At 49.4% G+C, this 25,181-nt stretch overlaps 1 protein-coding gene across 1 annotated transcript; it reads right to left on the bottom strand.

Annotated features, from left to right (window-relative positions):
- Positions 1 to 9,858: 9,858 nt before the first annotated feature.
- On the bottom strand, positions 9,859 to 23,877 carry TSKS (testis specific serine kinase substrate). The gene is made up of 11 exons (XM_058530729.1): positions 23,708 to 23,877; positions 23,118 to 23,343; positions 15,315 to 15,410; positions 15,030 to 15,113; positions 14,630 to 14,713; positions 13,752 to 14,038; positions 12,976 to 13,170; positions 12,376 to 12,549; positions 11,552 to 11,687; positions 10,363 to 10,487; positions 9,859 to 10,229 (listed from the first exon to the last, which is right to left on the bottom strand). The coding sequence occupies exons 1-11, from the start codon at positions 23,875 to 23,877 to the stop codon at positions 10,073 to 10,075; spliced, it is 1,734 nt and encodes a 577-aa protein (XP_058386712.1). The 3' UTR covers positions 9,859 to 10,072.
- Positions 23,878 to 25,181: the final 1,304 nt, after the last annotated feature.

Consider the following 25,181-nt stretch of genomic DNA (forward strand, 5'->3'; position numbering starts at 1 on the left):
CTCTGCCTGGACTTCTGACCTTTGGAAATTGTGAGATAATCAATGTGTGTGTGTGTGCATGTGTTTTGGTGAGGAAGACTGGCCCTGAGCAACATCTGTTGCCAATCTTCCCCTTTTTGCTTGAGGAAGATTGTCCCTGAGCTAACATCTGTGCCAATCTTCCTCCATTTTGTATGGGGACACCATCACAGCATGGCTTGATGAGCAGTGTGCAGGTCAAAGCCTGGGATCCAAACCCACGAACCCCAGGCAGCCGAAATGGAGTGCCCGAACTCAACCACTACGCCACCTGGCTGGCCCCATCAATGTGTGTGTGTGGTTTGTTTTTTTTTTTTTGAGGAAGGTTGGCCCTGAGCTAACATCTGTTGCCAATCTTCCTCTTTTTTTCTTTTTTCTCCCCAAAGACCCGGTACATAGTTGTGTATCAGTTGTAGAGTTGTGGCTCTTCTATATGGGATGCCGCCTCAGCATGGCTTAATGAGTGGTGCGTAGGTCCATGCCCAGGATCTGAATCATGGACCCTGGGCTGCTGAAGTGGAACAGGTGACCTTAACCACTACGCCACTGGGCCAGCCCCCATCAATGTGTGTTTTAAGACTCTAAGTTTGGGGCAATTGGTCGTGCAGCAATAGAAAGCCAACATAATCCCCCACTTCATCTCCCACCAAACCATACCCCTTTTCTGTGAAAGAATAAAATTCTGTTGTTTAAGCCATCCTGGTACTTTGTGGTTACTTTGTTATGGCAGCCCAAGGAAACTAACACAAGGGTCAGCCCACCGCACTGAGTTTTGATAATTGTACTACAGTTAAGGAAGATGTTAACATTACGTGCTGGCACGGTGGCGCAGCGGTTAAGTTCGTGTGTTCTGCTTTGGTGGCCCAGGGTTCACTGGTTCGGATCCTGGGCGTGGACCTACGCACCGCTCATCAAGCCGTGCTGAGGCGGCGTCGCATATAGAAGAGCTACAACTCTACAACTGTGATACACAACTATGTCCTGGGGCTTCGGGGAGAAAAAAGAAAAAGAGGAAGATTGGCAACAGATGTTAGCTCAGGGCCAATTCTCCCTCAAAAAAAAAAAAAAAAAAACCAAAAACAGAAATGCATGTCCTCTAATCAGTCCTCAATGGATATTTTAAAAAAAAAGACCATAACATTAGAAGCTAGGTAAAGGGTATACAGGAACAGCAAAATTGAGTGAAGGCACAAAGATTTCCCATATACCCTCTGACCCCACATGTACATGGTCTCCACCATTATAAATGACCCCATCAGAGTGGGACATTTGTTACAATCCACAAACCTACACTGACACCTCATTATCATTCAGGGACTTCTGCAACTTTCTGTAAGTTTAATTCTTTCTAAATAAGATGACTATTTTTTAAGTCATTTTAAATTTGTGCTAAGGGCTTCTCATGCCAAAGCCAGCAAGAATAGAAAAGTCTAGATCAGAGAATCACAAGATTAGCACCCATATTATAAAAGCGTGTTTGTTCATGTATTCATTTAATAAACATTTATTAAATGTTGAAATATATATATATATATATATATATATATATATATATATATATATATATATATATATATATATAATTTCTTCAAAATACCCAGACCTGACTGGGTATTTGATATCAAGGAATTATATTAATCCTTTGTGCATGATAATGGCATGGTGGTCGTGTTGAAAGGAATCCTTATCTTTAAGAAATGCACACTAGGGGCCAGCCCTGTGGCCTAGTGCTTAAGTTCAGTATGCTCGCTTCCAGTGGCCCAGGTTTAGTTTCTGGGTGCGGACCTACACCACTCGTCCAGGCATGCTGTGGTGGCGACCCACATACAAAATAGAGGAAGACTGGCACAGATGTTAGCTCAGGGCGAATCTTCCTCAGCAAGAAAAAAAAGAAAGAAAGAAAGAAAGATATGTACACTAAGGTATTTAGCAATAAAATGATATGATGTGGATAAGTTTTCAAATGATCCAGTGGAGGGGAGGTTATATTAGTTGCCTATTGTGGCTATACCAAGTTAGCACAAATTTGGCACCTTACATAACACAAATTTATTATCTTACAGTTTTGGAGGTCAGAAGTCCATCACGGGTCTCATTGGGCTGAAATGAAGATGTGGGCAGGGCAGCATTCCTTTCTGGAGGCTCTAGGGGAGAATCCACTTCATTGCCCTTTTCAGGAAAGCTTCTAGAGGCCACTCATATTTCTAGGTTCATGGCCCCCTCTTCCGCCTTCGCAGCCAGCGTCATTGCATCCCTCTGTGCCTTTCTTCTCTAGTCACATCTTCCTGTGACACATCTGCCATCATCTCTCACTTCTGAGGACCCTTCTGATTATCCTGGATAACCCAGAATTAGCTCCCTATCCTAAAACCAGCTGATTAGAATTCCATGTGCAACGTAATTCCCCTTTGCCATGGAGCATAACATATTCACAGGTTCCAGGGGCATCTTTGGGGGAACCACTGTTCTGCGTACCACAGGGGCAGAGACGAAACAAGATTGGTGATGAGTTGATAATTAGTGACGCTAAGGGAAAGGTCATTGGGGAGGGGGGTTCCTTACATTATTCTACTTTTGTATACGCTTCGAAATTCTGGAACAAAGAGTTAAATGAGTAAAAATACTGCTCAGCCTTTTTTTCCTCTGTCAGCTGATTATAAGGAACTCCTCGTGCCAGCCCTGCCCAACGTAGTCATAAGTGTCAGCTAAGCGACAAGTGCTGGTGAATGTCCCGGGTCCAGCCCACCTGTTTACACAGCTTCTTTGTGGCCTCTGGCCCTGCTTATGCCTGATCCCAGATCCATCTTCTGATCTATGCAACCTAAAATACTTGGGGGGTCCAGCAGAATGAGCCCACGATGGGCCACGCTGGCTGCATGTTGTGTGACATCCTGTGTTCCGAGGCTCCATCTCTATCAGCGTTTAGCAGCATCCCAGGAATTCTTTTTTTTTTTTTTTAATTTTATTATTATTATTTGTTTTCCCCCAAAAGCCCCAGTAGATAGTTGTATGTCATAGCTGCACATCCTTCTAGTTGCTGTATGTGGGACGCGGCCTCAGCATGGCCGGAGAAGCGGTGTGTCGGTGCGCGCCCGGGATCCGAACCCGGGCCGCCAGCAGCGGAGGGCGCGCACTTAACCGCTAAGCCACGGGGCCGGCCCCTCAGGAATTCTTTTGGAATGGTGCATGGTCTTGCTTCAGAACCCCAGGGTCAACACTGTGATTCCCCTCTTGGGAGCATCCTTGGCATAAACTCTGCCAATCTTTGCCAATCCGTTGATATTTCTAGCACCATGGGGTCTGCTGGGTCCCATGACCCAGTCGGCAGAGCTGCTCGCATTATATAGCTGATACCTGGTGCGAGGCCTTTCCTGGCCTGGGAGCCACTCAAAGCTGGGACTCTTGCATGTGACCCAGAAAATGGATGGGTGTAGTATTTCCAAGTGTAGAATATGGTTCCTCCAGAGCATGAAGACGCCTGTGCCAGTAGAATGATGATCACATGCTTCTCTCTTAGTGCTAAGATGCATATTTTGTCCTTTACTTGTAGTTAATCCCGTGCCCCAGGCTACTGGGCGCCTAAAACCTTCACTGATGTGGTAGGTCCCTGAAACATTGTAGAGTTTATTTCCCATCCTCTGGAGGGCACGTGTCTCATCAATACCTCCAAGGCACGTGCTGCTCCTTGCTCATCCGTCCCATTAATGTGACATAATTGATGGAGTGAACTACTATGGTGTTTTGAGGAATATTTAAGCCAGTACTGGGATCCACATACATAATTAAAAATTGTTAAGATCCTGCATACCTGGATTGGAAGACAATGTTGTTAAGATGTCAATACTTCCCAAAGCATTCTTCTTTTTTTTTTTTTGTGAGGAAGATCAGCCCTGAACTAACATCCATGCCAATCTTCCTCTTTTTGCTGAGGAAGACTGGCCCTGGGCTAACATCCATGCCCTTCTTCCTCCACTTTATATGGGACGCCGCCACAGCATGGCTTGACAAGCGGTGCCTCGGTGCACGCCCAGGATCAGAACCCGGGCCGCCAGCAGCGGCGCACGCACTTAACCGCTATGCCACGGGGCCGGCCCCCCCCCAAAGCATTCTACAGATTCAATGCAATCCCTCTAAAAATCTCAATGGCGTTTTTTGCTGACGTAGAAAAATCCACTCTACTTTCAAGAGCCAAGGCAATCTTGAAAAAGAAGAACAAAGTTGGAGATCTCACATTTCCTGATTTCAAAACTTATTACAAAGCTACGGTAATAAAAATAGTACTGGCATAAAAACAGACATATGGAGGGACTGGCCCCATGGCCTAGTGGTTAAGTTCAGCATGTTCTGCTTCAGCGGCCCTGGTTCGGTTCCCGGGCATGAACCTACACCACTGGTCAGCGGCCATGCTGAGGTGGCGACCCACACAAAAAATATAGGAAGATTGGCACAGATGTTAGCTCAGCGCGAATCTTCCTCAAGCAAAAAGAAAGATTGGCAACAGATGTTAGCTCAGGGTGAATCTTCCTCAGCAAAAACAAAACAACAAAACAGACATATGGACCAATGGAATAGAATGGAGAGCCTAGAAATAAACCCTTGCATAACTGGTCAATTGATTTTTGACAAGAGTGCTAAGACCTTTCAATGGGGAAAGAATAGTCTTTTCAACTAATGGTGCTGGGAAAACTGGATACACATATGCAAAAGAACAAAGCTGGACCCTTACTTTACCCCATACACCATACAAAAATTAACTCAAAATGGATGAAAGACCTAAATGTAAGAGCTAAAACTACAAAACTCTTACAACACAGAGGAAAGCTTCATGACATTAGATTTGGCAATGATTTCTTGGATATGACACCAAAAGCACAGGCAACAAAAGAAAAAATGGATACATTGGACTACATCAAAATTAAAAACTTCCATGCATCAAAGGACACAGTCAACAGAGTGAAAAGACAACCCACATAATGGGAAAATGTATTTTCATGTCATATATCTGATAGGGAGTTAATATCCAGAATTCTTATAACTCAACAACAAAAAAACCAAACAACCCACTTCAAAAATGGGCCAAGAACTTGAATAGAGATTTCTCCAGAGAAGATACACAAACGGCCAATAAGCACATGAAAAGATGTTCCTGGTGGTTGCCAAGAGCTGGGAGGAGGGAGGAATGGGAAATGAGGAGATTTTGTTGAATGGGTACAGAGTGTCTGTTTGGGATCCATAAAGTCTTGGAAACAGATAGCGGTGATGGTTACACAACACTGTGAGTGTAATTAACGCTATGGAATTGTACACTTAAAAATGGTTAAAATGGTAAATTTTACATTATGCATATTTTACCACAATTTTAAAAGCCAACCAATCATTCCATTTGCTCATGATCGTGCAACTTGGGTTGAGCTGGGCTCACCGATCTTTCAGTGGTCATTGGTGTGGTTGCATCGGGCTCCGAGGGTCAGCTGGGAAGTGGACTGACCAGGACTCTCCCTCTCCGTGGGATCTCTTCAAGAAGTCTCCCCAACAGGCAGCCTGACTTGTTCCAAGGCCCCCAACGGTGCAAAGGTGGAGCTGCCAGACCTTCTTAAGCTTAGATCTGGAACCCGCATAGCATCCCCTCCACCACATCCTATTGGTTAAAGCAAGTCACGAGGCCAGATGGAAGGGGCGGGACCTATACACAGTGCGAACACTGGGATTGGTGGATCATTGGGCCTCTAATGAGACAGACTCCCCCAGCAGCTACGTTTGTGTGTTCCTGCTGCCACCTGCTCCAAGGGGAGCTCCCAGTTCCCACCTTCACGATCACAGGAGGTAATAGGTACCCTGGAGGAGGCTTCACAGTGCCGTTGGAGAGTTTTTTCTGGAGGCGTAGCCCAGGGTCCACTCCTCCAACCTTCCTGACATTTTCAGCGTTTATTAAAGCCTTTCTGCTTAAAATAACGAGAGTGGCTTCTGTTACCTTCAGCTAAATTTTGACTAATAGGCAAACATTGGCACAAGTGCTTATTCCCAGTGGTGGGGGAGTATGTTCATTTCCTGGGGCTTTTGTAACAAAGTGTCATGGATTGGGTGGCTTAAACAACACACATTGATTGTCTTGCAGTTCTGGAGGCTAGAGGTCCGAGATCAAGGTGTCATCAGGGTTGGCTCCTTCTGAGGGCTGAGAGGGAAGACTCTGTTCCAGGCCTCTCCCCAGCTTCTACGGTTTGCTGGCCATCTTTGGCATGCCTTGGCTTGTAAAAGCATCACCCCAATCTCTGCCTTCATCTTCACGTGGCGTTCCCCTTGTGTGTCTGTGTCCAAACCTCCCCCTTTATTATAAGGACACTGGTCATTGGATTAGGGCCCACCCTAATGAACTCATTTTAACTTGATTACCTAGGTAAAGATCCTGTCTCCCAATAAGGTCACATTCTGAGGTGCTAGGACTTAGGACTTGAACATATCTTTGGGGGGGGCACAGTTCAATTCACAATGGGGAGTAACACTTTTCAGGGGAGGAGATTGGTAAGTTTCACAGATCTACCCAAAAGTCCCTACTCCAATAAAGTTCATTTCAATTTCCTTCTATTTTTCCTAAAACTTATTTGGAATTTATTTTAGAGTAATACATGAGAAGATGATTTAAATTTTATATATTTCAACCAATAACCTGTGGTATAATAAAAAATAAAACATATTCGGTCTTTGTCCTTAGCTCCTGGTATACGAGAAAGAAAAAAACCTTTTTTTCTCTACCCTCTTAGGTTCAGTGACTGGGGCCCTGTAAATTAAACTGATAAAAGACAGATTAACAAGATAAAAGGTTTATTATAAGTGTGCATATGGAGGCCTTCATAGAAAAATGAAGACCCAAAGAAGTGGATAAGCCTGAAACAAAGAATGATAAATTGTGGAGAAATGACATGATAAAAGAAAAAGAGTTTTAGGCAAGGAGTGGTAAGCTGTGGGAAGGTGACTAGGAAACATATGGCAGAAACTAATGGAAGACAAGGGTCACTTTAGAGAGGTTTTTTTGTAGATTATCTTGGGGCCAACTTTCCACCTTCTTCACGGCCATAAAACTCCCCTGGGAAGGGATTTATGGAAGTCCTGATTTCTCAGACATGTCTGCTTTTAGTCAGATAAGAGAAGCTCCAAAAAGGCTTCTATCTGCATCTGTTGATTCTCATTTGTCTCCAGCTCAAAACAATACTTATGCTACAATGTTATCAAGATGGCAACATAGGTCATTCTCAGCTCCAGGCCCCGTTCACAAGAAGACCAACCAGCAACTTTCCACGGACAAGTCACCATTTTGAAAATCTCAGAAGCTGGGAGTGAGGCTGAAAGACCCCCGGACCAGAGACTGAGAGGGACGACATTAGGAATGTGTGGCGGGGCCGGCCCCGGGGCTTAGCGGTTAAGTGCGCGCGCTCCGCCACTGGCGGCCCGGGGTTCGGATCCCGGGCGCGCACCAACGCACTGCTTCTCCAGCCATGCTGAGGCCGCGTGCCACATACAGCAACTAGAAGGATGTGCAGCTATGACATACAGCTATCTACTGGGGCTTTGGGGGAAAAAAGGAGGAGGATTGGCAATAGATGTTAGCTCAGAGCCGGTCTTCCTCAGCAAAAAGAAGAGGATTAGCACGGATGTTAGCTCAGGGCTGATCTTCCTCACAAAAAAATAAAAAAAAAGGAATGCGTGGCAATACTGGTTCTTTCACTCGTTAACCATGTATCCATATGTAGATAATCTACCCTCTCTGGACCTACTCCTTCCTCTGTGTCTTAGTCCGTTTGGACTTAGACTAAGTGGCTTACCACAAACATTTATTTCTCACACTTCTGGAGGCTGAGAAGTGCTAGATCAAAGTGCTGACAGATTCAGTGTTTGATGAGAGCCCGCTTTCTGGCTGTATCTTCACATGGCGGGAAAAGAGAGGGAGAGATTGATTGATTGTGTCTTTTCTGAAAAGGGCACTATATCCCATCATGGGGGCTCCACCCACATGACCTCATCTAAACTTAATTACCTCCCAGTGGCCCCATCTGCAAATACCATCACACTGGGGATCAAGGCTTCAACATATGAGTGGGGGCGGGGAGCACAAACATGCAGTCCACAGTGCTCTGCAAAATGAGAAGGATTATTCATCCTCTGAGGGATTTTAGACCCCCATTTCCCATCACCTGTGGGTACAAATGAAGTCACATCAATAAATCTCAAATCTGCTAGCTTTGAACCTATAAATCAATTGGGGGAGAAGTAATATCCTTATAAGAATATCTTATAAACAATTTTTATGCTACTTAGAAATAGTACCTTGAGAGTCCGGCCCGGTGGTGCTGCGGTTAAGTGCGCGTGCTCCGCTTCAGCGGCCCGGCGTTCGCAGGTTCGGATCCTGGTTGCGCACCCACGCACGGCTTGTCAAGCCACGCTGTGGCAGCATCCCATATAAAGTAGAGGAAGATGGGCACAGATGTTAGCCCAGGGCCAATCTTCCTCAGCAAAACAAGAGCAGGCTTGGCATCAGATGTTCGCTCAGGGCTGATCTTCCTCACCAAAAAAAAAATAGAACTAGTACCTTGAAATCTTTTTCATTTTCTAACTTTTTATCACTGGCATATAGAAATAAATTGATTTTTTGATGTTCACCTTTATTCAGCTTCTTTGCTAAACTCACTGATTTTTAATACTTTATAGATTTTATTGTATTCACTATGATTCTTTATATGCACAATTATGCCATCTGGGAATAATGATAGTTTTCTTCCTTCCTCATTCATCTATTCTCTCTTTTCTTACCTTATTGCAATGGTGTTAGAAGCGTAGGGGTTACCTTTGGGGTAGAAGGAAAGGTAGTGGTGGGGGGGGCATGAGAGGGGATTTGGGGGGTGCTGGTAAAGGTGCGGTTTCTAAATCTTGGGGGTGGTTACATGAATACGTCCATTTCATGATAACCCACTGAGCTGTACACTTTTAATCTGTGAACTTTTCTGTTTATATTACACTTCAATTAAAAGTCTAAAAAGAGCATTACCGTTGCAGTTTAAAATATGTCCACAAACTGATATTCTCCTCAAAATCTGTCTGCAAATTCTTTGACACACCCCTTGAGTATGATCTGGACTTAGGGACTCAATTCTAATGAGCAGAAAGGGGGGAAATGATGGTTTGCAACATCAGAGACTTGTGATCAGGCCATTGAAGGCCCTGCGGCTTTCTGCTTGTTCTTTCTTAGACCACTTGCTCTGGGCGAAGTCAGCTGCCATGAGAAACTGGGGCCTCCAGCCCACAGACAGCAATAAACTGAGGCCTCCAACCAAAAGCCATGTGGGTGCGCCATCTTGGAAGCACAACCGCCAGCCCCAGTCTAGCCTTCAGATGACTGCAGCCCCGGCTGACATCTTGACTGCAACCTCCTGAGGACCTGAGCCAGAACCATCCAACTAAGCCACTCCCAGATTCCTGACCCTCAGAAATTGTGTGAGATAATATATGTTTACTGTTTTAAGCAGCTAAGGTTGGGGGGAATAATTTTTTACACAGCAACAGACAATAGAATTATCTAGTAAAAAGCATCCTAAGGGGGCCGGCCCGGTGGCATAGTGGTTAAGTTCATGTGCTCTGCTTCAGCAGCCTGGGGTTCGCAGGTTCGGATCCCGGGCGCAGACCTGCACACCGCTCATCAAGCCATGCTGTGGCAGCATCCCACATACAAAATAGAGGAAAATGGGCATAGATGTTAGCTCAGTGACAACATTCCTCAAGCAAAAAAGGAAGATTGGCAACAGATGTTAGCTCAGGGCCAATCTTCCTCACCAAAAAAAAAAAAAGGCATCCTAAAAAATGTTGGCTGGACAGGTCCAAACTGCACCACAGAACCTTATTTCTACCCTGTACCTCCTTTTCAAAGAACTGTACCATCATCAGCACTGCTCTGGAAACTATGACACCCTGCTGGCTGAGGACTGAGGGCATGGTCTGTGTGTGCAATTTACCAGCCCTCTTTTGGTGCCAAAAAGGAGACAGAATTCATGCCAGCATGAGGGGCCATTTATTGTTCAGGGGCTGGGCCCCCACGTTTCGGGGGGGCTCCTCCACTGCTTCCTCCCCCCATTGTCCCTGTGGAACCCTCAAGTGGCAGGTTGCTGAGTTGGTCGTGGAGGGAGCACATCTTCAAGTGCAGATAGTCCAGAGCGGCCCCCTTCTCCCTGTAATGACAGAGAGTGGGGAGTTGGTGCTGGCGGGGCCGGATGCCGTGGATCTGGAGGGGAAGGATGGGGTGACTCAGGCTCTTTCCCCAAGACCTCACCCTCCTCCCGTGCCCTCAGCCTCCTTCCTCACTCCGGCTTCATCTTGTCCGTCAGCAGCAAGTTCTTGGCCCGTAAGGCTTCGTCTTGAGCCAGCCGAAGGGTGGAGCTCAGGGCCTCTGCCCTGACGTGTTTGGCCAAGGCCTGGCGCTCCAGCTCCTGGGGAGAGGAGTGTAGGCGCGGCTGGGCTTGCCGGACTGGGCTGGGGGTGGAGGGGGAGCTGGATCGCGGAGGGCAAGGGGCAGGGTCCCATGAGGCCCACGTTCCTCCCCCAGGATATCCCACCGTGCCTCAAGCCTGAGACTGACCCCAGCGTCCCACAGTGCACTGGCCTCCCACTTCCACCGTGCGCTCAACCTGTGTCTGTCCCCCCCCGTCCCCTAACGCACTGGCCTTCTGTGTCCCAGCACGCTCTAAATCAGCATCTATCGTATCGTCCCCTAATGCCCATGAACCGTCATGCATTTGATGTGTGCCTGGGCTCCAGTATCCCATCATGTGTTGCTCTTCCACATCCCATAATTCACAAGACCCCCCATCTCCTTATCCAGTACCCAGCATCTCTGTCACAATAATAGTGCTCTGGTTCCCTATATCCCACCATGCACCAGGCCCCACATGCTATCATGTATTAGTCCTGTAGGACATCCTTGTCCCATCCCGCCTCACTTGTCTGTCTCACCCCCTACAACTTAGATCCCATCATACATTAGGCCAATTTCCCGTCATCCATTAGCTCTCTCTGTTTCAGAATGTGCATAGGTTTCAAGTTCCGTTAGCTATTGGGCTAGAGTCTGTGGTGCCACACCTCATGAAGAGCTGTGGTTCCACTTCCCATAATGCATTAGCTTACTACGACATATATTCGCTGGGTCCCTTGTCTGACCTCAATGACCCCATATAATGCCTTGCCTCTCTTAAGTCTATAGAAAGTCAGGCATATATTCCATGAAGGTGTAGGCTGATGTCTGTCTCCTGTGTCCCACAATGCATCAGATCCAATGTCCCATCATGCTTTGGGCCCAACGTTCCATAATGATTGACCTATGACTTACTAACCGCCGAACTGCTTGCCCCTCCCCCCAACCCGATGCATCAGAGCAGAGTGTTCTCCCAACACCTGCTGCCCACAGCTCAGCCCTTCCCAGTAACCTGGTGCCCGGGGCTCCCCTCCCCTCGCCCTGACAGAAAAGTGGAGCATGGTGGTCCATGGTCCCTGGTACCAGAATCTTCTTGTGTAGCCTCTGGCAGCTGGGGCAGGCGGGAGCCAGACCCCTTTGCTTCACCTCGTCCACTAGCGGGGTCAGAGCACGTTCCAGCAGCTGCTGCAGGGACTCTGTGGACAACTGCTGTCCCTGGCTGGGGGAGGGGTAGTTACCAGGTGAAAGATGTCTAGGACCAACTCCATTCCCAGACGTCCCATGCCCACCCGCCCAGCCTCCACCCAGGTCCCGTTTCCTTTATGCACCCATGCAAACTTCCCACCATGCACTGAGGCCAACCTACAGTGCATCAGGTATCCTTTGGGTCCCACAGCACGTGGGGCATTCCCACAGTGCCTAGGGATTCCCACTCCCAAAGGGCACTAGGCAGCCCTCAGTTCATCAAAAACTCATATTTCCCATAATGCACTAGTTAAACCTGACCCCAAATTATATTGAAAGTCCCCGCCTTCCTAGTGCAGACCAGACATGGTATCTCTTGGCTCTCCAATACACCAAGGTCTCACCTTCCCCACAATGCACTGAAAAACCCTACCTCCCACCGAGTACCACAGCCCAATCTTCCCACAATGCACTAGAAATCCAGGATGCTCGAAATGTATCAGGTCTTTCTTGCGTTCCCCAAGACACTGACTTCACCTTGTGTGGAGGGAAGAAATATGGCTCCCACAATGCAGCAGGACTGGCCAGTCCTACCACGCATAAGGATGCCCTGTCTCCCTCAGTGAACCTCTCATCCCACTCTCACCAACGCCCCACCTCCTTCAATGCTCTGTCCTCAACGTGACCCAGAATGCACCCGCAGCCAGGCCCCGCCCCCTTACCTGGCACAACGGGCACAGGAGCCTTGGGGGGCCCGATCCAGGTTCATGGAGAGGTCAGATCCTCTTCGAGAGCTCTGAAATTGCCGTGCCAGCTCCTCCAGAATCGGTTTCACTGGGCCCAGCCCCTCCAGTTCGCTCCTCAGTGAAGCCACAGACACTGCTGACCGCTCCACCCTGAGGCGTGAGAGTAACCAGTGCTGCAAGATCGCCTCTCCAACAGAAAAATCTTCGCAAGGCTCCACCCATTATTAGCCCAATACCTCTGTCTCCATCTAGTCTGCAATACTGCCCTGCCCCGCCCCTCTCTGCTCTGATTGGCCCCTCCTTTTGTGTTTTACGGTCTGGACTGCCCCTCCCTGTTCTCTAATTGGCTTTCCCTGTTCCTACTTGGCTCCTCCCTTTGTCCTTTTAAGGTATGTAACACACCCCTTCTCTAATTGCTCCGCCCACCAGTCCTTATTAGGAATGGCACGCCCCTCCCTACTCTCTAACTGGAGCTTCCTCCTGTCAGTATGTGGTGTCGAACCCAGCTGATTGGCCCACCCTTTCCCTCAAGGCCCCGCCCCCCACCCCCCGCCGCGCATTCGCCTTGGCGCTTACATGGTGCACAGCTCGTCCGTGCGGCCCCGCAGCTCCTGCAGGCCCCGCGCCGTCTGCGCCTGCTCGCGCTGCGCCCGCTCCCACTGGCCCAGGAAGCCGTCGAGTCTGCCGCCCAGGCCCCCGAGCAGCCGCAGGGCCTCCTGCACTGCCCCCTCCTCCTGATGCCACCTAGCGGTCAGCGAGGACACCTCCCTCCTGGAGGGGCAGAGGTAAAGATGTGTCAGTGGTAGGTTTGGACACGCCCCCTGGGCCCCGCCCCGCCAAGACCACGCCCATTACCCCAGACCCCGTCCCCTCTCCCCCTAGTCCCGGAATTCTATTGTTCTGTACGTTTTTTGGAATCCTCCGAGTCCTCCAGAAACCCACCTCCAACCCCTTATCAGGTATCCTGGCCCTTCCCTCATCCTGCCCCCCAGCCCCACATCAGCTCCTCTAGACACCGCTTCCTCAAGGCCCTGCGCACCTCAACCCTGTCCCCCTGAACTTGGATCCTCCAAGGACCTGCCCGCTCCGAAAACCCACCCACCTCGGTTTCACCAGATGCGGACCTCCCTCCCGCCAGCCCTATACTCAAAACTCAGTTCTTTGAAGGCCTGCTCTGCCAGGTCACCGCCCCTAGAACACTCCCTCCGCAGCTCTTCGAGGCTCCACCCCCCAAGTGCAGTCCCCTAAGTTCTTCAAGGCTCCACCCCTGGGCCCACCCATCTTAGCACCTGGAGGCTCCAGCCCCTGGGCCCGCTTAGCTCCTCCAAGGCTTCACCCTGGATCCCACTCACCGCAGCTCCTCGAGGCCGGCAGAGACCTTCTGCAACTCCTGCTCGCTCACGATGAGGCTCTCCCCTGTCCTGGGCCCCATTCCCCACCCACCTGGGGCCAGGCCGCGCGGTCGCGGGGGTTCCTTGGGGCTCCCTGGCGGGCCGGAGCAGCCCGGGGGCTGCGCGGTGGGGCCCAGGCCTTGCCGGGAGAGGCTGGCGTCCAGCTTCTGCTCCAGCTCCTGCAGCTCGGCCTCTTGCCTCCGCGGCGTCTCATCCTGCAGTTGATGCTGGAGGTAGCGCAGCTTTTCCTGGGCGCGGAAGGAGGACACGGGTTACAGCATCCAGCTCCTTGCCTCCCACAACCACCTCTACCCCCATGTCCACCCCATGAATCCCGAGATTGGAAAGTAAATGGATGTGGGGATGGGATATTGGGAAGTCCCACTTGAAGTCTAAATGGACTCCCGCTTGCTGTCCCTAGGGAAGGATGTCTGATTTGAAGAGTAGCTGGAGTCCAGCTCACTTCAACCTGGAATGCCTGCCTCCATGTCTCCATCCAGCCCTCCACCCCCACTCCAATCCTCCAGGGTGTCAAATTCTAGTCCCTCTGTTTAGGAAGAACAATGGAAGCTTTTCCAGCATTTTGTTGGGAAATGAGTGGGCATGTGGGCATGAGGGGCATTCCCACTCGAAGTCCGACAGGAATCCCTCTCTCTGGGACCTGAATGTGACTGTGCACAGAGAAGTATGACCGTGAACACGAAGGGGCAGTGTGGTGGTGGTGGTGGCAGGGCGGGAAGTCCCACCTGAAGTCTACCTCAAGTACCTCATGCATCTGATTCTCTTCCCCAAATCCTGGGATGCCTGCCCCCACCCCCACCCCCTGCCCAACCCCTTACCTCCAGCAAGGCAGAGTTCTGTTTCAGGACGCTGGTTTTTATTTCAGCATCTTCCACCGACCGGGTCACCTTCCGGCAGTTCTCCTGCATCAGGACACCAGGGCAAGGGCCCTGCCTTCCCATTCCAGTTCCGCCCTCCGACCCTTACTCTCGCTCTTTCCATACAGGCTCCAACCCCGCACGCAAGACACGTCCACTTCATCCCCAACATCTGCCTTCTGCTTATCAGCCCGGTTCCCTTCGCTAAAGGGATGGCTTCCTCTTTTGATTTCTCCCATGCTGCGTTTCCACTTCCTCCCACCCCTCTCGTGTCCACCACTCCACTCCTCCCGCTTCCTCGCACCCTCTTCCTGCTGCCACTCCCCTCTCCCCACCCCACTCCTGCTCCCCAGTGGCTCACCTTGAGTTGACTACAGTACCCTTCCAGTTCCTCTGCCTCTTGCCGCCTTCTCTCTAGATTCTCGCTCAGCACAGAACACTCACTCTGGAGCATGGAAGGGAGGACGGGTTAACCAGAGCCACAAGGGGAGACCCTGTGGGGAGGAGAGGCTGGGCATGGGAAGGTGCCTTTCCCTTCTGAGCCTCAACATCCCCAACTGGGCTATGGGTACATTGAGTTGGGGGAAGGCTTTAAGAGGGGAACATGGCCTGGAGGAAGAGGAGGTGTTGGAGGGGATCTTCACACCTGCAGGGTCTGCACGTGCTGGTTAACCCGGGTGGTCTTCTCCTTCAAGCTGGTGATGGAGTCTTTGGCACGGACTAATCCACTGTTGACCCCACTCTGGGGAAGACAGGAAGACAAGAGGGTCAGTGGCTGTGTGGGAGCAAACCCCAACCCTAAGAGAAAGTCTAGAGCTGGATGGAGGCTGGGATTCCACCTTGATTCTGCCCTGGAATGGCTGTGTGACTTTGGGCCAGGGCTGCGCCTCTTAGATTCTTGGTATTTCCTGCTCCATAATGCCAGGGAGTGGACTCGCTTTCTGCTTGGTGAATGGGAAGAAAATTAAGTAGGATCCAGGAGGTAGTGGGTAGGAGGGGGCGTTCAGACATGTGGGGGAAGAAAGATGATCTCAACCCAACACTGAGATAAAAATGCCTTTGGGGTCCACAGACATAAATAAGATAAACTCTGAAAACACATGCTCTGTCTTTCTCCAGGCACTGGAGAATTCTAAAGATAACCCACTTTCCAGATATAAGCACTCACTAGGCACCAGGCCAAGCAGTTACACACACTTCCCCTTTGATTCCTCAAAACCACACCTCTTGAGGTTATTGGGCCCATTTTGCAAGTGAAGCAAATAAGGCTCAGAGAAGGGATGTCCCTTCCACTCCCAGGTACACAGCACATGGGGTGGCCTCGTCAGAATTTATCCTCAGAGCCTTTTAAACCATGATGCCGTGTGGCCTCTGATCATTGCTACCTTATATCACCATAAAATGCTTTGTGACTCCTGCCAAATAAACTGTGACTCTAGAGGGATGCGTGTGGCAGGATCTGCTCTCTTCTCTCCCACACTTGTAGAACAGTTAGCCTGGCACATGACTGGGAAAGACTACATGTCCCAGGCTCCCTTGCATCTAGGTGTGGCCATGTGACTAGGTTCTGGCCAATGGAATGTGAGTGGAAATAATGTAGGCAATTTTCAAGTCATGCTTTGAATAAAGGAAAGGAGGGAGAACTGCCCCCTTTCTCTCTCCCTACTGGCTGGAATGCAAAGCTGATGACTAAAGCTAGAGCAGCCATCTTGGACCATGAGATGGACAACACAAGATAGAAGAAGCCTGACTCCTCAGCACTGTAGAGCCACCACACTTTTACACACGAGAGATAACATTTTCCATCTTGTTTATGCTATGCTACTTTGTGTTTTTTTGTTTCATTGGACAAACTTGTGACTTAATAGCTGAGCCACCAGAACACAGGAGCCTGCAACCTGCTGCATTTGAAGAGCAGACCTGGGGCCGGCCCAGTGGCGCAAGCAGTGAAGTGTGCGTGCTCCACCGCGGCGGCCCAGGGTTCGCTGGTTCGGATCCTGGGCGAGCACTGATGCACCACTTGTCAAGCCATGCTGTGGTGGCATATAAAGTGGAGGAAGATGGGCATGAGTGTTAGCCCAGGGCCAGTCTTCTTTAGCCAAAAAACGAGGAGGATTGGCAGATGTTAGCTCAGGGCTGATGTTCCTCACAAAAAAAAAAAAAAAAAGAGAAGAGCAGACCTGTTCTACCTGTTGAGACATTTATGTGAGAAGTAAACTACCCTGCTTAAACCAGTTCTTTTGGTTTCTTTCACAGTTGCTGAACTAATACACAAAGAGAAAAGAGAACAAGTTTCCTGGATCGTAAGGTGGGGACAACATCACATTACTTGCATGATTGCTCCGGAGAACAAGTGTGATAAGAAATACTGTATTAAGGTGACATCAACAAAATGGTGGAGTCAGGAATCCAAAATTCCACCCCTCCCTAAAAACAATGAAAAAACTGGCAAAAACTGTAAGAGTCAAGTCACTGGGAAGATGTAACAATAATAAATATATATGCACCTAACAGAACTTCAAAACACATGAAGCAAAAACTGACAGAATTAAAGGGAGAAATGGACAATTCAACAGTAATCATTAGAGACTTCGATACCTTACTTTCACTAACGGATGGAACAACTAGAAAGAAGATCAGCAAGGAGATTGAAGGCTTGAATAATAATGTAAACCAACCAGACCTAACAAGTGTCTGTAGAATACTCCACCCAACAACAGCAAAATACACATTCTTCTCAATTGCTCATGAAACATGCTTCATATGGTCTAGGATAGACCATATATTGTCACAAAACAAGTCTCTACAAATTTAAAAGGACTGAGGTCACACAATCTATGTTTTATGACCTCGATGACTTCAGTAGAATGAAATTAGCAATCAGTAGCAGAAAGAAATTTGGGAAACTCACAAATATATGGAAATTAAACAACACACTCATAAACAACTAATAAGTAGAAGAAGAAATCCCAAGAGAAATTATAAAATACTTTGGGATAAAGGAAAATGAAAACACAACATACCAAAACTTATGGGATGCAGCCAAAGCAATATTTTGAGGGAAATCTAGAGCTGTAAACACCTACATCAGAAAGGAAGAAAAACTCAAAATCAATAACTGAACCTTCCACCTTAAGAAACTAGAAAAAAGAAGAGCAAACTAAACCCAGAGCTGGCAGAAGGAAGAAAATAATAAAGATTAGAGTGGGAAGAAATGAAATCAAGAATAAAAAAAATAGATAAAATCAGCAAAACCAGAAGTTAGTTTTTTGAAAGATCAAGAAATTGACAAATCTTTAGCTAGACTGGCCACGAAAAAGAGAGAGAAGACTCAAATTACTAAAATCAGGATGGAAAGAGGGGACATTACTACCTATCTTAAGAGAAGAAAAGGATTATAAGGGAATGCTATGAACAATTGTATGTCATCAAATTTGATAACCTACTGTGGAAATTAACAAAATAAACCTTAACTAAATTGGAGTCAGGGAGGTCTGCAGGGGGAGCTCTCCCACACTATCACACATCCTCAATTACACCAAACAGGAAGGACATATACTTGCATCTTGGACAGGAAGTAAGACTCCTTTACTACTGAAGGAAGATTTCTCTCCCCACCCGGCAACAGCCCAGCCAATGAGAAAGGCTGCAGCTCAGCCAATGAGAAATGCCATAGCTCAGCCAATGAGAAGCCGTTGCCTCCCTGAATAGCTACTTTCCCCCAATGGACTTCCCTTTAGAACAGCCCCTTCTTACTCCCACTTTTTCTCTATAAAGTCAGCTCCCTTCCTTTCTTTCCTTGATTTGCCTGTGGTTTGCCATAGCATGCACATCTGGAGTTGCAATTCTTTTGGCCATTCCTGAGTGAACTCATTTTGAGAGAAAATAACAGGCAAATTTACTTTTCAAGTTGACACTAGATTAAATGGAAAAATTCCTAGAAAAATGCAAACTGCCAAAACTGACTCAAGAAGAACTAGGACGTCTGAATAGACCCATAATAAGTAAAGAGATTGAGTGAGTAATCAAAAAACTTCCAACAAAGAAAAGCCCAGAACCAGATGGCTTCGCTGGTGAATTCTACTAATCATTTAAAAAAGAACTGCTACCAATCCATCTCAAACTCTTCCAAAAAAATAGAAGAGGAGGGAACAGTTCCTAACTCATTGTATGAGGCCAGTGTTATCCTGATACAAAAACCAAAGGCATCACAAGAAAATGAAACTACAAGCCAATATGCCTTCTGAATACAGCCACAAAATCCTCAACAAAGTACTGGCAAACCAAATCCAGCCGCATAAAAAGGTTATACAACATAACCAAGTATGATTTATCCCAGGAATGCAAGGTTTGTTCAACATATGAAAATTAATCAATATAACATACCATATTAATAGAATAAAGGGAAAAAACACATGATCATGTCGATAGACAGAAAAAAAGCATTTGACAAAATCCAACACCTTTTCATAATAAAAACACTCAACAAACTAAAAATAGAAGGGAATTTCCTCATCCTGATGAAGGGCATCTACAAACAAACAAACAAACAAACACGAAAAACCTTGCCCCACAAAACCATGGTGGTTTAAAATATGTCCATAAATTATTTGATGCTCCTTAAAATGTGGAGTCTTATTCTACTCACTTGAGTGTGGGCTGGACTTAGTGACTCTTACTTAGTAAATAGAATAAGGCGGAAGTGGTGGTGTGTGACTTAAGGGATTGGTTCATGAAAGGAACTGTGGCTTCCTGCTTGCTCTCTCTTGCTCTGGGGAATGATAACTGCCATGTCATAAGTGGCCACTTATGGAGAGGCCCATGTGGTGAGGAACTGAGGCCTCCAGCCAAGAGCCATGTGAGTGCGCCATCTTGGAAGTGGAGCCTCCAGCCCCAGGCAACTTTTCAGATCACTGTAGCCCCTACCAAAATCTTGATCACAACCCCATGAGAGACCCTAAGCCAGAACCACCCAGCTAAGCCACTCCAGGTTTGTTGTTTCAAGTTTGGGGATAATTTGTTTCACAGCAATAGCTAACCAATACACAAAGTGATATTTTTAAACTGAAGATCCAGAAGGTCTTGGGTTTTCTGTAGGTAGCTGTTCTAGAGAACAAGGAAAGCAGGTCCTGGGGTCCACTCAGTTCTCCCACTTACTAGCGGTGTGACCTCAGGGAGGGGACTTAAGCTCTCAGTGCCTCTGTTTCCCTGCGTGGAAAATGGAGATGGGACTAATAGCTACCTTCATAGGGCTGCTGTTGGCAGGAACATGGGCTGGCCCAGGAAGGCCCTTGGTCAATATTTTGAAAAAGAGAAAGGGCAGCTTGGGTCTCTGGAGGTGAGATTTAGCTTCACTGAGAGCAGATTTGGGGAGTGGTGAAGGCAGAGCCTGTCATCCTTGGCTGAAAAGTGAATGGCATGATGGGGGTAGCCAGAGACTTGGAGACAAATTCCTCCTCCGCCACCCACATGCTGTGCAACTGGGAAATCCAATCCCCCTGCCTCAGTTTCCTTTCTCATAAAATGGGAATGATGATACCTTGCTCAGACGGCAGTGAGGAAAGGTCAACAAGATGATGTGATCAATAAGCCAAGCACAGTGATCAGTGTCAGCATCCTTAAAAATAATGAAAACAAGACAGGATCTACCGGGAAGGGGCTTAGCACCAAGACTGCACAGCAGCCTCAGGGAGATCTGAAGACAGCAGCACACGTGGCAAATGGGTCAGAAGACCTGCCCTGTCCATCTTTGCATTGATTCCCTGACCTTCCCAAAAAGCAATACCACCTCCCCAGTGGCAACCTTTGGCCTCATAAAGATGTCATAGCTTAAGACAGGAGCCAAAGCTGTCTGCTTCGCCATTCTCCCGCTGTCTCTCCATCCCGTCTGGGACTTGTCACTCTTTCAACCAGGGTCTCCATCGCCCCTGGTTCTCCTCCCTCCCTCTCTAGTTCTCTGTCCTTCCTCTCTCTGGTGTCTGCCCCTTTCCTCTCTGGCTCTCTGTCCCCCTCTCTCTGGTCTCTGTCCCCCTCTCCCTGGGTCTCTGTCCCCCTCTCTCTGGTCTCTGTCCCCCCCTCCCTGGGTCTCTGTCCCCCTCTCCCTGGGTCTCTGTCCCCTCTCTATGGGTCTCTGTCCCCCTCTCCCTGGGTCTCTGTCCTCCTCTCCCTGGGTCTCTGTCCCCCTCTCTATGGGTCTCTGTACCCCTCTCCCTGGGTCTCTGTTCCCCCCTCTCTGGTCTCTGTCCCCCTCTCTCTGGGTCTCTGTCCCCCCCCCTCTCTGGGTCTCTGTCCCCCTCTCTCTGGTCTCTGTCCCCCTCTCTCTGGGTCTCTGTCCCCCTCTCTCTGGTCTCTGTCCCCCTCTCCCTGGGTCTCTGTCCCCCTCTCTCTGGGTCTCTGTCGCCCTCTCTCTCTGGGTTTCCACCTCCTCCTCTCTGCCCACTCCAGCTTTCTCTCCTGACATAGCTCAGCTGCTCAGTGCTGGTATGTGCTCTTGCCGGCCACCTTCTCTCTGCTCCTGCACATACCCTGAGGTGCGGGCTGTCATTACTTTTTCCATTTCACAGGGAAGGAATCTGAAGCCTGTAGAGGCCCATGCTCCCCTGCAGCTCCACAGCAAGCTCACGGGTGCATCAGTCCTTGATCCTGGCTGCCCAGGGCTCTTTCCCAGGCATCACAATCCACGGGGCACGTGACTCAGAAATAGCTCTAGTGGGAGCAGACCTCTGCAAGAGCTGCCTGAGCAATGCTCACAACGAGAGGGAGAAAACTGTTCTGGCTAGGGGAGGAGATGTCTCCCGGGCATCCATCCCACTGGGACTCTCTCCGCCCTGTCCCCTTCTCTCCATCTGGTCCCCTTACCCTGGACCCTCACCTAGCCTCCTCTCCAGCCTCCCTGCCTCCAGTCTCTCCCCTCCAGATGTCTCCCACCCAGCCACAGAGGAGCCTTCTAGGGAAAGAAAGGACTTTCGGTTTAGCATCACACCCACAAGGCTTCTAATCCTGGCCCTGCTTCTTACAAGCTCTCCGACCTTGCAGAGGCCACTCCACCTCTCTATAGCTCAGTTATTTTTGTTTTCATCTCTAAGCTGGTAATTATTCCATTTCCCCGACAGAACTTCTAAGAGAGGAAAAAGAGATCCCCACCGCAGGGATGTGGCACAGAGCCTGACTCAGAGGAGGTGCTCAGTAAATGGGAATGGAGGCAAAACCCTCGAGTTGCTCCTCTCCCCTGCCCATGAACACTCAATGGCTCCCCATTGCCCTCAGGAGAATGCCCACATTTCTCAGCCTCTGTGGCCTGCGCCCACCACACCCCCAAGCCTCATCTCTCTCACACACCACACTCCAGCCACAGAGACCTACCTGCAGTTACATCCCTTCCCCGGGCTCTTTTCAACCCCTGTCCTTTTGTACATGCTGTTCCAGCTAGCTGGAACACCCTTCCCTGTCTTCTGTCTGGGGAACACTTTTCTTATCTTCAAGATCCAGCTTGTGTGTTGCCTTTTCTGGAAAGCCTTCCTTGACCATGACCAGCTGGGCCAAGGCCTTCCTCTTCAGGGCTCCCACAATGACCTCCACTGCCCCCAGCAACGCAGGGTGTCCCCCATCCCCAATTCCTAAGCCTGGCTCCGCTACTTACAAGTTGCATGACCTTGGGTATGCTATGAATCTTTTGGGGCTCAATATCTTCATCTGTGAAATGGGGATAAATAATAATAATGACAATGAACACTTGTTCTGTGCTCACAGCTGGCTACTGTGCTAAGGACGTTACATGAATGAACTGCACGCTGTTGTCATGACAACCTCATGAAGTGGGTACGGTTATATCCAGAACTCTCTTTGGTCCTGCTATATTTCCTGCTCCTAGACCAGTGCCTGGCCTATCATAGGCATTTAAGAAATAGTTGTTGAAAGAGCAAACACGTGCATTTCCATTTTACAGATGAGGAAACTGAGGTGCCTGGAACACCTCCCCGTTTTGCCCTGGATTCTTAGGTGATCCCTTCAGAGAACTCCTACTCATCCGTCAAAGCCCAGATTCAACACTGCCCTCCAGAAGGCTTTCCCTGACACCCCTAGCTTGCTTTGAGGGGCCCTTTTCTGGGCTCCCCAGTGTTACCTCCACTATGGAATTTATGGCCCCAGTCTGTGTCTGTCGCCCCTATCAGACTGAGACTATCCCCAGGGCAGGCACCTGGCCTGACTCCTACTGTGATCTCAGCCTCACCCAGGACATTTGGAAGTGACTGAACGAACTAAAGACCAGCTCCCACGCAGCGGGCATCGTTCACCCAGGATGGGACAGATTTGTGGCTGGCTGTTCCTCTGGGCCTCGAAGGGTGGCTAGAACCTTCTTATTCCAAATCAAGAAGACCCCCCCCCATCCTCAGTATCTGCCTACCACCAGGGTGAGGACACTTGTCTTCCCCAGCCGGGGGCCCCTCACCAGAATTTCCGTGATGTCTAGGTCATCTGGAGCCCAGGGTGGAGTGGGGGAGGCGGGGGGCACTGGCAGGGCCAGCAGGCCGCTGTCCTCCGTGGTTGAGTCTGTCCCCGAGGAGTCGGTGGGCTCCGTGGTGGCCAGGTTGAGCAGTGACACATTGGTGCAGGCCGAGGACCGTTTGAGGTTCAGGCACCAGTGCATTGGCTCATGGGACATCCGAGGCTCCACCCTGGGGGGGAGAAATGGGCAGAGGGTCAGGACGCAGCCCCAGCAGGACACGGCCCCTCCTGCCTCCCTGTCTCCACACCCCCTACTCTTTCTTGACTCCAACCTTGCTGCCTATTTTCTTTTTCCTCCTCCATTCCCCTGCCTTCTCCTGACTTTGTCCTTCCCCACTGAATTTTTCCTCCCTCCCTCCAGCCCACCTTCTTCCTCTCCACCTCCCACGCTCTTTATTTCTCCTCCGCCTCGCCCTCTTCCCTGCCCCTCCTCTTCTCCCCTCCCCTTCCTCCAGCACCCACACTGGGACTCCTGCTCTGTCAGAGGCAGTGCTGGGCTCTAGGACCGTCCCCGACAGGGTGTGACAAACCCACCCATGGAACGACACGGCCTTCTTTTTCTTCGAGATCCCCTTGGCTGGGCTGGTCACTCCCCCAGGAGCCTCGGGGACCAGCTGGGAGTGGCTCTCGACCCCCGCAGGGGGGTCCCCTGCCTCATGGATCTCTTTGGACTGCCAGATGGTCTTCACCACCACGCTCGCCATGGCATGTGGGGGCCCAGCTCCCAGGGGCTCCTTCCTCTGAGACTCTCCACCTACTCTGACCACTGACCCTCAAAGTTCCTGTCCCCACCAGACTGCCTCATAAAGGACACAACCACTCCACACGATTGGGGGTGGTCACAGGGGACGGAGAGATGCTGGCTCAGCGTGTTCCCCCAGAGGCTCTCAGTGGACTCTTCTTGTCCAGGATTCTAGTTCTACCCCGATATGTACCCCCCTCTTCAGAACCACAGTGGATTCATCCTAGTCCAGAACTTACCACGGATGGGCCCACCGGTTCTTGGGAGGGGTCCAACTTCCCTCTCCCTGAGGCCAACTGTGGGGTCACCAGCTGTCCACATTCATACTTGATTCTTCACACAATACCCTGGACTTTTCACTTTCCCAGGATCTGGGGGACGCTGGCGAATGAAGATTGAGTCCCAGCCCTGGAGGGTATTACATTCTATGGGGGGCTGCGGGGCGGGGTGGGTGGGCAATAGAGAGAAACAAACAAAAGATATGTGGATCAGTGACATAAAGGGAATCAGAACTCGATGATGGTGGAGCGTGCATTTGTCAAAGATCATCCATCTGTGCACGTGGGAGCTGAGCCTTTCATGGTGTGTGAATTTTGCGTGTTAAAAAAGAATCGAAACAAACCTTGAACTAGAGTTACTGATGTGTATATCGAAGTATTTGAGATTGTAATAGTTTCCTGGGGCCACCATAACAATGTATCACAGACAGGAGGCTTCAACCACAGACATTTATTGTTTCACGGTTCTAGAGGCCAGAAGTCCAAGATCAAGATGTTGGCAGGGTTGGTTCCTTCTTTTTTGTTGTTGTTGAGGAAGATTTGCCTTGAGCCCACATCTGTGCCAATCTTCCTCTATTTTGTATGTGGATCGCTGCCACAGCATGGCCGCCGACCAGTGATGTAGGTCCACACCCGGAAACCGAACCTGGGCCGCCGAATCGGAGCGGGCCGAACTTAACCACTGGGCCATGGGGCCGGCCACTTCCTTCTGAGGCTGGGAGGGAGAATCTGTTCCAGGCCTCTCTCCCAGCTTCTGGTATCCTTAAGCATTCCGTGGCTTGTAGATGGCCGTCTTCTCCCTGTGTCTTCTCATTGTCTTCTCTTTGGATGTGTATATCTCTGTGTCCAGATTTCCCCCTTTTAAGGACCCTGGTCATATTCGATTAGGGCCCACCCCCAAATGACCTCATCTTAACTTGATCATCTGCAAAGATCCTAATTCCAAATACGGTCAAATTCACAGGTACTGGGGTTAGGACTTGAACAT

The sequence above is a fragment of the Diceros bicornis genome, chromosome 34, assembly GCF_020826845.1.
Source record: "Diceros bicornis minor isolate mBicDic1 chromosome 34, mDicBic1.mat.cur, whole genome shotgun sequence".
Lineage (NCBI taxonomy): Eukaryota > Metazoa > Chordata > Mammalia > Perissodactyla > Rhinocerotidae > Diceros > Diceros bicornis.